The sequence below is a fragment of the Scomber scombrus genome, chromosome 14 (assembly GCF_963691925.1).
Source record: "Scomber scombrus chromosome 14, fScoSco1.1, whole genome shotgun sequence".
Taxonomy (NCBI): domain Eukaryota; kingdom Metazoa; phylum Chordata; class Actinopteri; order Scombriformes; family Scombridae; genus Scomber; species Scomber scombrus.
Genome location: NC_084983.1, coordinates 26775280 through 26792118, shown reverse-complemented (window position 1 = coordinate 26792118; position 16839 = coordinate 26775280). Strand labels below are relative to the sequence as shown.

At 39.2% G+C, this 16839-nt stretch overlaps 2 protein-coding genes across 2 annotated transcripts in view; one reads left to right on the top strand and one right to left on the bottom strand.

Moving 5' to 3' along the window:
• The window catches only part of gemin5 (gem (nuclear organelle) associated protein 5), a 31822-nt gene extending 28688 nt beyond the window's left edge, over positions 1 to 3134 (top strand). The window contains exons 26-28 of the mRNA XM_062433274.1: positions 457 to 937; positions 2489 to 2570; positions 2881 to 3134. Of these exons, the coding sequence (XP_062289258.1) occupies positions 457 to 937; positions 2489 to 2570; positions 2881 to 3078 (761 nt within the window). The 3' untranslated portion in view covers positions 3079 to 3134. The remainder of the gene's footprint in view (positions 1 to 456; positions 938 to 2488; positions 2571 to 2880) is intronic.
• Positions 3135 to 5084: 1950 nt separating this feature from the next.
• cnot8 (CCR4-NOT transcription complex, subunit 8) lies at positions 5085 to 16598 on the bottom strand. Its single transcript, XM_062433189.1, has 7 exons — positions 16550 to 16598; positions 14482 to 14761; positions 13278 to 13471; positions 12247 to 12408; positions 10874 to 11018; positions 7128 to 7238; positions 5085 to 6111 (listed from the first exon to the last, which is right to left on the bottom strand). Exons 2-7 carry the CDS (start codon positions 14596 to 14598, stop codon positions 5983 to 5985), a joined length of 858 nt encoding a protein of 285 aa, XP_062289173.1. The 5' UTR covers positions 14599 to 14761; positions 16550 to 16598; the 3' UTR covers positions 5085 to 5982.
• Positions 16599 to 16839: the final 241 nt, after the last annotated feature.

The window sequence follows — 16839 nt, the reverse complement described above, 5'->3', positions numbered from 1 at the left end:
AGTGGATTATATGTATTACACATTTTAATTCACATTTATTTTCCTGTGTGTATATAATCACATCATTGACCCATCTACAGTAATGTTATTAGCTTATTACCTACTTAAAGTAGGACAGAGGAAAGAAGGAAGGAGGAAAGAGAAGGAAGGAGGAGGGTAGGAGGGAGGGAGGAAAGAAGGAAGGAGTGAGGGAGGGAGAAAGGAAAAGAGGAAGGAAGGAAGGAAAGAAGGAGGGATGGAGGAAGGAAAGAAGGAAGGGAGGAAAGAGAGAGAGAAGGAGGAAAGACGGAAGGGAGGAAAGACGGAAGGAAGGAAGGAAGGAAGGAAGGAAGGAAGGAAGGAAGGAAGGAAGGAAGGAAGGAAGGAAGGAAAGAAGGAACAGTCAAAACAGACGGGGTCAATTTGATCCGGGAGGACGACACAAAGGTTAAGAGCCATATTTTTCTCTGTTATCAGGTGACGTCGGCGTTTGTTCCAGGAAACAACACATAGAAGGAGAAGAAGAAGAAAAAGAAGGAGGAGAAAAAGAAAAAGGAGAAGAAGAAGCTGCAGCTGACAGTCTGCAGGCGTTCGTCCTCCAGCATCGCCTCTATGAGCGCTGGTGGAGCCTCTCAGCCGACACACAGCGAGTCCCGAATGGAGACGAAGCGAAGAAGGAGGACGAAGCTGTGAACGGAGCATCATCATCATCATCATCATCGGGACGCAGCGTCGATGATAAACTGGACTTTGACGCGTCGCCGCTTCTGTCGGAGCGTCACGCCGCCTGTCAGGCTGCTCAGAGATCAGTGAGAGAGATCCAGGAGCGTCTGTCCTCCATGGTGCTGCAGCACAGCAGCAGAGCTCAGGGAGAACAGCTGGATGCAGATGTTTCCTCCTCTTCCTCTTCCTCCGTCACCGCAGCAGAGAGCCGGGAGACATCTGAGGCCGGAGAGAGGTGAGGCATCCGTTATTGATTATTGATGATCGTTAGTTTAACAGTGTTTGGATTTTATTATCACATCTGTAATTATATGAATCAGAAAGGTTAAACTGAAGATTTCATCCCAAATAATGTCAGTAAACAACTTTTCTGATGAGTTTCTTTACAAAACTTTAAGTCTTTAAATCTCTCAGAGCTCAACGTTGATTCTTCATCTTCATTTCAAACTCTGATTGTGTATAAATTGGCTTTTTTTTAGGACATCTATCTCATTGTGAGTCATTTTCATACTTAAATTGAGCCCCTTGTCCCAGATTGGCATAGACAAATGAAATTCGGTACACATATGTATTATGTAAAGATGCACAAAAAAGTCTCTTGGACCCATACCCTAACTCCAACGGAAAGTCAGCCATTTTGAATCGAATTTGCGATTTTGGCGATTTCCACGCATTGTATGTTTCCGAACTCCTCGTACAGATTTAATCCGACCAACTTCAAATTCAGTCGTTATGATCTTAAGACATTGTAGATTATCAAATTATCAAAATCTTTCGCCCACATTAAACCTGCTGGCCGTGGGGCCGTTCATCGCTGATTGCAGCTTTAATTATTATTATTATTATTATTATTATTATTATGGCTGAATTGGAGCCATTTTTAACTACTGACTATTTTAATCCAGTCACTAATAACTATCAGTGTCAGATTAAGTACAGTATAATCCTCTTTAACACGGAGGCTGTAATAAGAGTATTAAATAAACTCTTTAAAGTTCAGTGTTGTAAATGTAGTTTCTGACAGTTTTAAAGCTTCTCTCGTGTCTCCTGGAAGTTTTTACAGACACTGAATAAACTTTGAAGTGATCACAGTATCAGAGATGTGAGAGATTATAAGCTCAAGATCCTTAACCCTCCTGTTGTCCTCGAGTCAAGGAAGGAAGGGAGGAAGAAGGAAGGAAGCGAGGGAGGGAGGAAGAAGGAAAGGAGGGAGGGAGGGAGGAAGGAGGGAGGGAGGGAGGAGGAAGGAAGGGAAGAAGAAAGGAGGGAGGAAGGTAGGGAGGAAGAAGGAAAGGAGGGAGGGAGGAAGAAGGAAGGAAAGGAGGGAGGGAGGAAAAAGGAAGGAAAGGAGGGAGGGAGGAAGGAAGGGAGGAAGAAGGAAGGACGTAGGAAGGAAGGGAAGAAGGAAAGGAGGGAGGAAGGAAGGGAAGAAGAAAGGAGGGAGGAAGGAAGGGAAGAATGAAGGGAACGAGGGAGGAAGGAAGATAGGACGGAGGAAAGAAGGAAGGAGGGAGGAAGGAAAGAAAGAGAGAAGGAGGGAGGAAGGAACAGTCAAAACAAACAGGGTCAATTTCTTCTGTTCAGGATCAAATTTGACCCGTTTTATTTTACATTTAAGAGCCGTAAAAACACCATATACACATTTATTTTAGCTGGACTTTTACTAAATGTGACCCACAGTATATAAAAATGGAAATAAAATACATCTTTTTTATTTTTGTGCAGCTGATAATATTCTATTTTCTTTCTTAATGTCTCTTTGTGTTTTTTTCTTTCTCTCCTTCAGGCCTGCAGAGACTCTGCTCTCATTGTCTGTGAAGATGTCCGAGTATCAGAAACATCTGGCCGACTTCCCCCAGATGATAAAGGTACGACAGCCAACACATCACAGTATTTAACCTCTTAGGTCAGGGGTGTCAAACATAAGGTCTGTGGGCCAGAACCGGCCCGCTAAGGGATCAAATCCGGCCCAATGGAAAACTTTACAAAATATTAATATTACAGAAAGATAATTACAGTTTTTTCTATATATATATTTATAGGTAATTATATAGTTTTACTGGTTTAACCCATTTGAGATCAGTATGTGACCCCTGAACTAAAAATGAGATTTAAAGCAGTAAGCATATATTCATCCTGATATTGACCCATCACATCTGTCTCTGTGTTCCCCTCCAGATGTTTCCTCACCCAGATGTTGTTGAATGCTGTCTGGTCGTCCTTCACCTCAGCAAATCTTCCTCGTCTGTCTCCGAGTCGATGCGGCACGAAGCCAAAAGTCTGCTCCAAAAATACGGAACGAGCCCCTCCGTCCTGAAAGCGTCGCAGTCATTCCTCACTGAACCCGAACCCGAACCTGTAACTGTCACTCAGTAGACTGAGAGGAGCAGAAAGAAGCACTTCCACTGACTGTACAGCCTTTTTTTGTTTGTTTGTTGGTTGAATTAAATTTGGATTAATTACAAAATGATCCTGAGTTGGTTTGATTGTGACTTTAAAAACCTGGAGGGAGATTCAGGTGTAAGCATCACTTGTTGCTAGGCAGCATTTTAAAGGTTTTAACCCTAGACTGTATATAAGAAATGGACGTAACATCCGTGACGTCACCTATTGGTTTGTGGACTGCTGCTCGGAGGCCAATAGTATCGGATCTGAGCAGCGCCATCTTGAAAAATTTCAGGTGCATGCTGGGAAAAATAAAAACAGGGATTCTACTTATATGGGCATCAGGAGGAGCATGAGGCGCCCTCCTGAACCTGTGAACCAATCAACCTGTCAATCACGACGTGGTCACGCCCGAATGCATACCCTGCTTTATCGTCACATATAAAATCAGGGAGGCCAAAATGTCCCAAATGATCATCATACTGCATTGAAGAAGGCTTTAAACTAGCGATTGAGACCATAAACACATTTTGAAAACGTTTACTGATGTTAGAAATCAAGTGAGAAGTTGGTGAATTCTCCATTGACTTGTATAGAGACGGAAGTCCTTTTGACACCAAAACGGTCGCCCCCTGGTGGCCTTTTGATAGAATGCAGTTTTAAGTTACTTCCTTATTTAAGTATTATTCTACATGCTTTAACAGGTGTTCCTTATAAATAATCATGAAAATGTTATTTACACTTTATAACATCGCATAAAGTGACATTTTTGATTTCTTTTGATTGGCTGTCGTGTCTTCATGTTAAAATACAGCTGAACGTCTTTTATTAAAACTACTTTTTATATATTAATTTAATCTGTAAATGTTTATTCTAATGTGACTCAAGTTAAATGTCAAACCACAGTTTACTGAATCTGTTACACAAAGACCTGAGACAATTAGTCAATTAAGAGAGAATTAATTAATTAACCAGGAACTAGTTTGATTAATTCATTTAAGCAGAAAATGTATAAAAAGCCAAAATATTTTATATCTTTCTTTCAGGTTTTGAAATAAATAACTTCATTATTTTACTTTAAAAATACCTGAAACTATAAATAAAGTAATTAAATGTGCAGCTTTTACAGAAAAACCAGAACTAGACATTTGACTTTTTTTCTTTGCTTGATAATCAATTAGTTTTTTTTATAATGTCCTATAAATTAATTGACTTACTATGTCAACACTAAGTTGCAGCACATTAAAAAACATTATCATTAACCAGCAACTAGTTTGATTAATGAATTTAAGCAAAAATATTTGTATTTTTTAGGCGATTTTCGGTTGATGTATCTTTTGGTTTTAAAATAAATAACTTCATTATTTTTCTTTAAAATGCCTGAAAATATTAAATCATTGAAATTGCAGATATAACAGAAAAAACTACACATTTGGCTTTTTATTTTGCTTAATTATCCATTTGTTTTTGTTTTTTAAATGTCCTATCAATTAATAGCTATGTCAACACTAGTTTTTTTATTTTATTTATTTATAGTTTAATAAATTAATTTAAACCAAAACAAGGGAAAAAAAGCCAAAACATTTATATCTTTAAACTTTCCAACAGGTGAGGTGATTATCCACATCTCTGCTGTATTGTATTTTGGGGTTTTGAAGTAAATAACTTCATTATTTTAATATTTTTATACTTTAAAAATGCCTGAAACAATAAATAAAGTAATTAAATGTGCAGCTATAACAGAAAAACCACAACTAAACATTTGGCTTTTTTCCCTTCATTATAAATTAGTTATTTTAATTCTACTATAAATGAATAACCAGCTATGTCAGCACTAGTTTTAACGAGTTTAGTTGCAGCACTTTTTGTTTTTAAGTGTTTTTTCTACTTTAGTGAAAAAGATCAAATACTTTTTTTTTTTACATTCAAAATACAAAAAAACAATTTAATATACAACTGCTTAAAACAATGAATGTAAAAACAACATGTGTAAACCTGACTGTGGACAGTTTTTAGGAGGGGGGGGAGGGGTGAAATGTACAGAACAACAACAGTAGTTTTTACCCAAATGGAGGAAAAAAAAGAAAAGAAAAAAAAAAACACACACATGCATAACCAACGACACAGTTATACACATCTGACGCTTATTGTTTCTTGTTTTTAAAAAGTTTGTTTTTCTTTTTTCTTCTTTTGTGTTTTTGGAAAAAAGCTAAAACATTTTTTTTATTTTCATCAAAATTATACATTTTTAATTTACAGGCCCTTCCAGCATTAACTTAAAAAAAAAAAAAAAAAAAAAAAGGAAAAAAGAAGAGAAGAAGTAAAGAAATCCCTGCTACAAGAGGAAAAAAGTCCCGCTGGCTGGTGAGAGTCGATGTTTTAAAGTGAAGAATCTGTGTTATTGGTCTGAAATCACAGTTGGATACAGGAGCTGGTCCCATGCTGTTAAAGAAGGGTGCAAAAAAAAAAAAAAAAAAAAAAAGAAGAAGAAAAACACAATAGAGAGTTTAAAAAGAAGTCTGAATATATGCCCATATACTCAGTAAAAGCGACTAAAAAAGAAAAAGAGAAAGAAACGTCCTGTCAGGTTTGGGGGGGTGTGTGTGTATGTGTGTGTGAGAGAGTGTGTGTGTGTGAGAGAGTGTGTGTGTGTGTGTGTGTCAAAGAGTCATTTTTTACAGTCGCTCAGGTTCAGGAGGGGTGAAGGGTGGTGGAGGGTTTTTAAATTTTAAAGATTTGGTTTTGTCTCGTGTTGAAGGGGAAAATCTGCTGGTTGGCGGAGGAGGAGGGGGCGGGTTGGGCAGGGGGGGCGGGGGGGTTAAAAACAAGTGCGTGCTCCACTTGAAGAGTCGACCTCTCTCTCTCTCGCTCTCTCTCTCTCTCTGGCTCGGAGGGTCAGTGCTTGTTGTTGGTCTCCTCTTGGCCCGAGCTGGAGAGGCCGTTCTGAGGTTGAGTGGAGCCCGAGCCGAGTCCGTACAATCTGCCGCAGTACTTCGCGTCGTCGATGTTGTCTTCAAAGAAAAGCTGAAGGAAGAAAATAAACATAGAAGAGGTTTTAAGTTTGAGGAACATCTCAGCATGTTATATATTTAAATGCATTTATTGTGGGTCAACTAAGGCTCATGATTACGATTTTGGAGGGAAATGATTTTTGTCATTTTCCTGCAAAAAGCCGTGCATGCATATTTCCGTCCCTCCCCCACAGCATGCACTGGACAAAGGTTTTATTTTGAAAGCTTAGACAGGAAGTCGCCACAGCTCTGTTAGTTTGACAGAAGCTGAAACACAACATGCGAAATGTTTTTAACTGTAAATAAAAGTGCAGAGTTTCCAACCTGCTTCAGACGATGCTGAGTTTACTAATTATTAAAAACCAGGAAGTGATGTGTGAATTATCATCAGCACTAATATCTCCGCACATGTTCTGCTGTGTGTTGCTTTAAGCGGCAGATAAAAGGCTGCTGGGAGAGAAGATTAATTAAGCCAAATGGACAAGAAATGCATAATGTTTCTAAAGTTTAAAAAAAAAATCATTTTAATAATCGTGATTTCAGTTTTGACCCAAATAATCATAATTATGATTTTTTCCATATCAGGTATAGGGTCAATGAAGTGATGTAACCCAGTGTCTTGTTGGTGTAACCGGTCATTTTTCATACAGGGAAAATAAATGTGAATTTAAAATGTAGAATAAATATAATCCACTATGTTTATTAACTCATTTTACATCATTTGTCACAAATTATTTAGAAAAAAAATAGTTGTTTTAGCTCAATATTGACAAAATGCTCTAACGTGTAAATGTGTTTTCGACATGATTACTCAAGTTTCGTCCCCCCTCTGTCTCTCTCTCTCTTTTTTTAACCCTTGCGCTTCACTAACGACATTTTTGGCTTTTCATTTTTAATTTTCTTGATAATTGTGGGCTGTTTACATACATATGGCATCAAGTGTTTACAATCTCCTGCTCTACTTTAAAGAAGAACTAAAGCTGAACAAATCATATCGTAGAAAAGGTAGAAATCATAAGATGCTCGTACCTCTTTCATCCTGAAGAAGGCCATGCCGGTTAGCAGAGAGTCCGATCCGGCCTGATGCTGCCGTCCGATCCTCTTCAACTCCAGCTGGTCGGCTACTTCCTGCAGACCTCCCTGAACACACACACACACACACACACACACACACACACACACACACACACACACACACACACACACACACACACACACACACACACACACACACACACACACACACACACACACACACACACACACACACACACACACACACACACACACACACACGTTTAAAGACTTTCAGTACGACACACACACTAAAATAAATCTGAGGCCACCATTAGATTTATGGTGCTATACTAACGCTATAATAACCATAAATAATTATTTTATCAGTCTCTTTAATAAAATACAAACAGAAAATACAGGAAATGTGTATAAAGTATTAAAAAAGAAAAAAGAAAACAGCTTCTAAAGGCTAAAGTGGCAATTAATAATAATATTTAATAATTAATGTTTGTGTACATATTTCACAGTACTGTAAATATACACAAGACAAGAAGGAAGGACGGAAGGAAAGATGGAAGGAAGGAAGGAAGGAAAAGAAGACAAGAAAGTAGGAAGGAAGGAAGGAAAAGAAGACAAGAAAGAAGGAAGGAAGGAAGGAAGGAGGAAGGAAGGAAGGAAGGAAGGAAGGAAGGAAGGAAGGAAGGAAAAGAAGACAGGAAAGAAAGGTGGAAAAAAGGAAGGAAGGAGGGATAGATGGAAGGAAGGAAGGAAGGAAGGAAGGAAGGAAGGAAGGAAGGAAGGAAGAAAGAAAAAGAAGACAGGAAGGAAAGTGGGCCAGATTGGACTCCTCAGCGGGCCGGTTCTGGTCCACAGGCCTCATGTTTGACCTCCCTGCTTTAGAGACATTTTACTTTCTGACATAATTAAACATATTTTATCTTTTCTTATAAACACAGACTTCATCCCCCTCTCCTTCTCTCTCCTGTGAGTCTATCTGCTCTCAGACTTCATCCCCCTCTCCTCTCCTCCTCTATCATGTGAGTATATCTGCTCTCAGACTTCATCCCCCTCTCCTTCTCTCTCTCCTGTGAGTCTATCTGCTGCTCTCAGACTTCATCCCCCTCTCCTCTCCTCCTTCTATCTCCTGTGAGTGTATCTGCTCTCAGACTTCATCCCCCTCTCCTCTCCTCCTTCTATCTCCTGTGAGTGTATCTGCTCTCAGACTTCATCCCCCTCTCCTTCTCCTTCTCTCTCCTGTGAGTCTATCTGCTCTCAGACTTCATCCCCCTCTCCTTCTCTCTCCTGTGAGTCTATCTGCTCTCAGACTTCATCCCCCTCTCCTTCTCTCTCCTGTGAGTCTATCTACTCTCAGACTTCATCCCCCTCTCCTCTCCTTCTCTCTCCTGTGAGTCTATCTGCTCTCAGACTTCATCCCCCTCTCCTCTCCTTCTCTCTCTCCTATGAGTCTATCTGCTCTCAGACTTCATCCCCCTCTCCTCTCCTTCTCTCCTGTGAGTCTATCTGCTCTCAGACTTCATCCCCCTCTCCTCTCCTCCTTCTCTCTCCTGTGAGTCTATCTGCTCTGACTTCATCCCCCTCTCCTCTCCTCCTTCTCTCTCCTGTGAGTCTATCTGCTCTCAGACTTCATCCCCCTCTCCTCTCCTTCTCTCTCCTGTGAGTCTATCTGCTCTGAGACTTCATCCCCCTCTCCTCTCCTTCTCTCTTCTGTGAGTCTATCTGCTCTCAGACTTCATCCCCCTCTCCTTCATCCTTCTCTCTCATATGAGTATCTGCTCTCAGACTTCATCCCCCTCTCCTCTCCTCCTCTCTCCTATGAGTCTATCTGCTCTCAGACTTCATCCCCCTCTCCTCTCCTCCTTCTCTCTCCTATGAGTCTATCTGCTCTCAGAATTCATCCCCCTCTCCTTCTCCTCCTCTCTCTCTCCCGTGAGTCTATCTGCTCTCAGACTTCATCCCCCTCTCCTTCTCCTCCTCTCTCTCTCCTGTGAGTCTATCTGCTCTCAGACTTCATCCCCCTCTCCTTCTTTCTCCTGTGAGTCTATCTGCTCTCAGACTTCATCCCCCTCTCCATCTCCTCCTTCTCTCTCCTGTGAGTCTATCTGCTCTCAGACTTCATCCCCCTCTCCATCTCCTCCTTCTCTCTCCTGTGAGTCTATCTGCTCTCAGACTTCATCCCCCTCTCCTTCTCCTCCTCTCTCTCTCCTGTGAGTCTATCTGCTCTCAGACTTCATCCCCCTCTCCATCTCCTCCTTCTCTCTCCTGTGAGTCTATCTACTCTCAGACTTCATCCCCCTCTCCTCTCCTTCTCTCTCCTGTGAGTCTATCTGCTCTCAGACTTCATCCCCCTCTCCTCTCCTTCTCTCTCTCCTATGAGTCTATCTGCTCTCAGACTTCATCCCCCTCTCCTCTCCTTCTCTCCTGTGAGTCTATCTGCTCTCAGACTTCATCCCCCTCTCCTCTCCTCCTTCTCTCTCCTGTGAGTCTATCTGCTCTGACTTCATCCCCCTCTCCTCTCCTCCTTCTCTCTCCTGTGAGTCTATCTGCTCTCAGACTTCATCCCCCTCTCCTCTCCTTCTCTCTCCTGTGAGTCTATCTGCTCTGAGACTTCATCCCCCTCTCCTCTCCTTCTCTCTTCTGTGAGTCTATCTGCTCTCAGACTTCATCCCCCTCTCCTTCATCCTTCTCTCTCATATGAGTATCTGCTCTCAGACTTCATCCCCCTCTCCTCTCCTCCTCTCTCCTATGAGTCTATCTGCTCTCAGACTTCATCCCCCTCTCCTCTCCTCCTTCTCTCTCCTATGAGTCTATCTGCTCTCAGAATTCATCCCCCTCTCCTTCTCCTCCTCTCTCTCTCCCGTGAGTCTATCTGCTCTCAGACTTCATCCCCCTCTCCTTCTCCTCCTCTCTCTCTCCCGTGAGTCTATCTGCTCTCAGACTTCATCCCCCTCTCCTTCATCCTTCTCTCTCATATGAGTATCTGCTCTCAGACTTCATCCCCCTCTCCTCTCCTCCTCTCTCCTATGAGTCTATCTGCTCTCAGACTTCATCCCCCTCTCCTCTCCTCCTCTCTCTCTCCTGTGAGTCTATCTGCTCTCAGACTTCATCCCCCTCTCCTTCTTTCTCCTGTGAGTCTATCTGCTCTCAGACTTCATCCCCCTCTCCATCTCCTCCTTCTCTCTCCTGTGAGTCTATCTGCTCTCAGACTTCATCCCCCTCTCCATCTCCTCCTTCTCTCTCCTGTGAGTCTATCTGCTCTCAGACTTCATCCCCCTCTCCTTCTCCTCCTCTCTCTCTCCTGTGAGTCTATCTGCTCTCAGACTTCATCCCCCTCTCCATCTCCTCCTTCTCTCTCCTGTGAGTCTATCTGCTCTCAGACTTCATCCCCCTCTCCTTCTCCTCCTTCTCTCTCCTGTGAGTCTATCTACTCTCAGACTTCATCCCCTTCTCCTCTCCTCTCCTCCTCTATCCTGTGAGTCTATCTGCTCTCAGACTTCATCCCCCTCTCCTCTCCTTCTCCTCCTTCTCTCTCCTGTGAGTCTATCTGCTCTCAGACTTCATCCCCCTCTCCTCTCCTTCTCTCTCTCATGTGAGTCTATCTGCTCTCAGACTTCATCCCCCTCTCCTCTCCTTCTCTCTCTCATGTGAGTCTATCTGCTCTCAGACTTCATCCCCCTCTCCTCTCCTCTCCTCCTTCTCTCTCCTATGAATCTATCTGCTCTCAGACTCGGTGATGTTACCTTCAGGTTCTTGCAGCTCTTCATTAAGTACTTGACGTCGTAGATTGCGGGGAAGAACAGGTTGAGGATCTGGAAGAAGTCGTGTTCCTCTTCAGGGAGCCGAGCGTCCGTCAGGAGCTTCACCAGGTAGCCGAAATCATAACCGCTGAGAGAGAGAGAGAGAGAGAGAGAGAGAGAGAGAGAGAGAGAGAGAGAGAGAGAGAGAGAGAGAGAGAGAGAGAGAGAGAGAGAGAGAGAGAGAGAGAGAGAGAGACAAGGGAGTAGCAATGTTAAAAACATTTACATTCTCCTTTATTACTAAATATTAATGTTACAGATGGTGATAGCTTCACTCTCTCTGCCCACATACACACAGATATTATAATAATAATAATAATAATAATAATAATATATATATGAAACAAATAAGGCTTCAAAATGTAATAAAACTGTTGTTAAAATAAGACAAATTAGGAATATTTGCTCAGTTTTAATGAAGAATTGTATCTGAGCTGAAATATGACTTTGAATTGTAAACAGAAATATGTTTATTCTCTTTGTGAAACTATAAGTTCATATTTAAATATATTGATACAAAAGAGATAGAGAGAAAAAGAGGGAGAGAGAGGGAGGAGCAGAGGGGGAGAAAGAGAGAGAGAAAGAGTGAGAGGAGCAGAGAAAGGGAGAGAAAGAGGGAGAGCGAGCAAGAGAGAAAGAGAGCAAAGGAGAGAGAGGAGCAGAGAGAGAGAGAGCGAGCGAGAGAGGGAGAAAGAAAGATAGAGAGAGGGGGGGAGAGAGCGAGCAAAAGAGAGCGATAGAGAGAGAGACAGAGAGAGGAGCAGAGAGAGGGAGAGAGAGAAAGAGCGAGCGAGAGAGAGAGGGAGAAAGAAAGAAAGAGAGAGAGAGAGAGAGAGAGCGAGAGGAGCAGAGAAAGGGAGAGAGAGAAAGAGGGAGAGCGAGCAAAAGAGAGAAAGAGCGAGCGAGAAAGAGAGGGAGAAAGAAAGAGAGAGAGGGGGGAGAGAGTGAGCAAAAGAGAGCGATAGAGAGGGAGACAGAGAGAGGAGCAGAGAGAGAGAGAGAGAGAGAGAAAGAGAGAGCGATAGAGAAAGAGAGGAGCAGATAACGGGAGAGATAGAAAGAGGGAGAGCGAGCAAAAGAGAGAGAAAGAGAGCAAAGGAGAGCGATAGAGAAAGAGAAAGGAGCAGAAAGAGAGAAACATATATATTGTTTATCACTCATTTCTGGGACAATATGTATGTTTCTCTGAGGGTTAGTTATCTTTGACACTAACCTGTGGAAGGAGATATATTTATTTATATATATATATTATATGTTACTAACCTGTGGAAGGAGAGACATAAATATATATATATATTTATATATTTCAGACCAACCTGTGGAAGGAGAGCCACTTGACGTTTTCACACAGCACCAGACCAGACGTCATGAGGAGCTCGGCGAAGTAAAGCGTGTCGATTCCTTCTTCTTCATGTTTCTTAAACTGGAGGCCGGAGTTCTGCAGCAGGTCGATGGAGTCCTGAGAGTACATGTCTTCTCTGAGAGGAGATTAAAATAAGATAAAAGATATTAGTTTAGTATTTAGTTCACGTCCTTATTCTATTTTATTGTATTTGTTTTGATGTCTTAAATGTTTTATTGTTTCCTACTATTTCACATTCCTCTATTATCATTCTTTAAGTGTTATCTTCTTATTTTATTCGTCTGATTCTATTTTCTTTTTTAACCAAGTTTTAGTCCAAACTTTTGTCTTTTATTCTATTTTATTATGTTTGTTTTGATGTTTTACTTTTTTTTTTTACATTATTATCTTTCTATAATTTTACCTTCTTATCTTATTTCACTGTTTCTTTCGTCTTTTCATCTCTTTTTTAAGCTAGTTTTAGTCTTTTATTAAACTTTTTAACCTAGGTTTTTTTTTACTTTAACTATTATTGAACCCTTTCTCTTTTCTCTCTTACTTTACTCATTTAATTTACTTATTTTATCAAATTTTTGTCAATTATTCTCTCATATTTTATCTATTTAATTTATATTTTACTTATTTTATATTTTCTTAAATTTCTGTTATCATTCCTTTTCTCTTATTTAATTATTTATGTTCTACTTATTTTATTCCAATTTTCTAAATATTTGTATCATTCTTATTTTTACTTATTTGTTTTACTTAATTTATTTAATTTTTTTAAACATTTTTTTTTTAAATCATTCTTATTTTCTCTTGTGTGCATTAGTCTCAATTTTTGTCTTTTGACTTATTTTTTCTTTATGTTGTCTCAACTTTGAAACACTTTGAATACACTAGTCTGTATAAAAGCTGCTATAAATAAAAGTCTGATTGATTGATTGATTGATTGATTGATTGATAGATTCTCGTCCCGGTGAGCGTAGTCGTTGGTCGACTTACGTGAGGTTGAACTTGAAGTTGAACTGCCACGTCGTGGTGCCGGGCGGATAATCTCCGTCCTCGTTCATGAAGGTGAGGCCGAGCTGGATGATCTTCAGCAGGTCGACGTTGCACCTCAGCAGCTGGTACTGGTAGTCCACCGTGCTGCGAAACTCTCCGATCGGTCGCACCACCACTCCGGGGAATTCTGTGTCCTGGTGAGGAAAAGAAAAAAAAAAGATATTTGCACCGAGTTGTCTGATATTATTCTAGTTTTAGCTTCACTTCATTGTCTCCCAGTGTGTGTCAGAATACATTTAAAGCTTCTTTTACTGGTTTTTAAAGCTCTAAATGGTTTTTTTGGGGACCGACCAACAACACACAAGATAAGTGCAGCTTTTCTTTAATTATGCTCCAAAATGATTAAATACTCGACCTTAAGCTGTAAGAGATTTGAACATTTTATTTATTTAATTGGTGTAACTTTAACTTATTTTTACTGTCTAATTTTTACAAATTGCCTCATTTTATTTATTTGCTGTTTTATTTTATTTTTCTCTGTAAAGCACTTTAAGCTACATCCTTTTTATGAAAGGTGCTTTATAAATAAATATTTATTTTTTTAAAATTTTAGTAATTATTATATTGCATTTATTCTGGCTTTTAATTAGTGTCATTTTAACTATTTTTTTTTTACAAATTGTCTAATCTTAGATTGTATTGTTATTGCATTTATTATATTTATTTATCCTGGCTATTAAATAGTGTCATTTTAACTTATTTTTACTATACGGTTTTTTTAAATACTCTTATTTCATCATTTTATTTCTTTCCTATTTTCTTCGCTGTTGTTTTGTTTATCTCTTTAAAGCTATATCCCTTGTATGAAAGCTGCTCTATCAATAGATTTTAATATTATTATTTCATTAGTTTTTATAGATCCACTACTAAAAATAAATTTGAATTTATATCCAAATATTCTGTGAATATTTTATTTATCCAAAGTCATTCAACAAAAAAGTATAAAGATGTTTATTTTAACTTTAAATAGAATTTTTGATGTTTTAATCTGACTTTTATTTGTTTTTAAATATTCAAAATAAACACTGATTCATTCCTGAATTTAATAAATAATTAAAAGTCAACTGTTTCAGGTTTTATCTTCACTAAGCTTCGGATACATGCTCTCCTCCTCCTCTTCCTCCTCCTCTTCTTCATCTCTTACCATTGCGATAAAATTGTAGCTTTGGATAATCTGTCGTATCTTCCTCATTTCTTCCTCCACGTTGCTCGCCCAGACTTCACAGATTATCTGACTGGAGTCTGTGAGTGCGGCTGGCATGTTGGCGGGTCACGGGACAAAAAAAAAAAAAAAGAAACAGAAGAAGAGAGAGAAGAAGAAGAAGGAGAAGAAGAAGAGCTCAAACCCCGGCGATCCTGCAGTGCTGGTGAAGGACGGCGGGGGGGCGGGAGGGGGGGACGGCGGTGTGACGAGGAAAACAACTCTGAAAGAAAGAAGATGGAAAAATAGTTAAATAAAAGAAGTGGAGTAAAATGAGTCTAACAGCTTCATTATGAGAGAGAAATTGATTTATTTACTGCATTTCATTCTTTAAAAAAATGACTCACAACATTTAATCGATTGTGAAAAAAGTGGTTGGTGATTAATTTAATAAAAAAGTGTTTTGCAGGTTTTATACTGTAAAATTAACAGTGGCATGAATGTTTTAAAAGTCTTCCTAAAGCTGTATTAATTAAGTGAAATGTTGAGAAGCATTGTCTTTTCAAAGCAGTCAGGAGGAAGAGATACCTCGTGTCTAAATGTCGTCTAAATAATAAATAAATATTACCAGAAAACATGTGTTACCACCTGCCTGAGCGCTTTTTAACACTGTTTCTAGTCCATTAGGGAAGCAAATATAAAACACTGCATGAAAGCGATAATGTGGAGCTTCTGCTTTGTGAAGTGGTCTGATGAAAACCATTTAATTTTAAATCTAAATAAGACAAAAGAACTTGTGATTGATTTTTTAGAAAGAAACAAATACCGGTGACTCCTGTACTCATCAATGCTGTGGATAAAGCTAGTGTGCTTTTTTATATGCTGTTGTTTGCTGGAGGTTGAAGTCAGAGTACAGAAATAGGATTAACAGGATCTATCATTGGTTTGCCTCCTGACTCATTAGAGGTTGTCATGGTGAAGAGAGGAGGCAGGAAACTCAGTAGCATCCTGCACAATAAGGACCACCCATTGTTTGGACTGAAAAGCTCTTTTAGTGCCAGATTAGTGACGCTAAGGTGCTCTACAGAAAGATTTAGAAGGTCTTTTATACCTGGTGCAGTGAGGTTTATTAATGAACATTGTTGTTGACTGCTGAGTGTTGCTTTGAGCTTATCTTGTACTGCCTGAGTCTGTATGTTTCCTTGCTGTATGTTGGGTGTCTTTGCGTGAAAGTGACATTCAATTTCCACTGTAAGGGATTAATAAAGTACTTCTTATTTTATCAGATTTTAGAGGGGATGATTCAATGTTATATCTAACTATCCTCAGAGTCGTTTTTTAAATATTTAGTCTCTACTCTTTTACATTTTCTCCTCCAAAGAAAAATTGTGTTCATACAACTCATAATAGATATTTTGCATTTATAGAAATGTTCCTAACATAATAAAAAAGATATATAAAAGCTACAAACATTTATATTTTAATACCAAAAAACATGAGATATTATACTTTAGTGTTATTGAACATTAAAGTTAAGTCATTGTTTAATATTTTAGTCTCTACTCTTATTGACAGAAATGACATTTTCTCTTCTAACTCACTAAACACATATTTAACCATGTATTTAATATAATATTTTAGTGTTTTTATAGTCAATAAAGTTAAATTAACTCTTTAACAGTGAAGCTTGTTTACACTTTCACACAAGCTAACTCAGCTAATTTCTATGACAATTAACACAAAATGTAACAAATAATCAATATAACATGAAGTATTATAGTATAACTAATAACTCCTAACATCTCTGTAACTTTTAATGGCTATAAAAATGTAAAATATTATTAAATATTAGCAGAAACGTCGCAGAGAGGCTAGCTTAGAGTTAGCATTAGAGGCTAACTGTGGCTAGCTGAGCCTCGCGTTAGCCTAAAAGCTAACACAACCGGAGCTAATTAGTTAATGAAAACGCGCTTTATTTACACTTATCAGGGAGTTAAAGTGGCTGCACAACTTGTACACAACCCGGTGAGTTAGTGAGTAATGTTATAAAATAGATAATAATATTTTTTACCTCAGAATTTCCCTCGATGTAAAAGCTGCCGAGCTAGTTCGTAGCACCGTCTGTCTTCTTCGTGGGTTTCTTTCTCTTTCCTTTTTTCGCAGCTGCTGATTCTTCTTCTTTGTGTTTATTGGCGGGTTGTTAAATAGGACGCTGCTGCCACCTGTTGACTGGAGGGCGCAACTACACCAAAATATTTATTATAAAGCAACATTTATCTCTCATTTGAAAATGTATTGATTAGTTCATGTAGATTTTGGAATATAAATAAAATATATTTTATAAATAAAGTGGGTTTAATT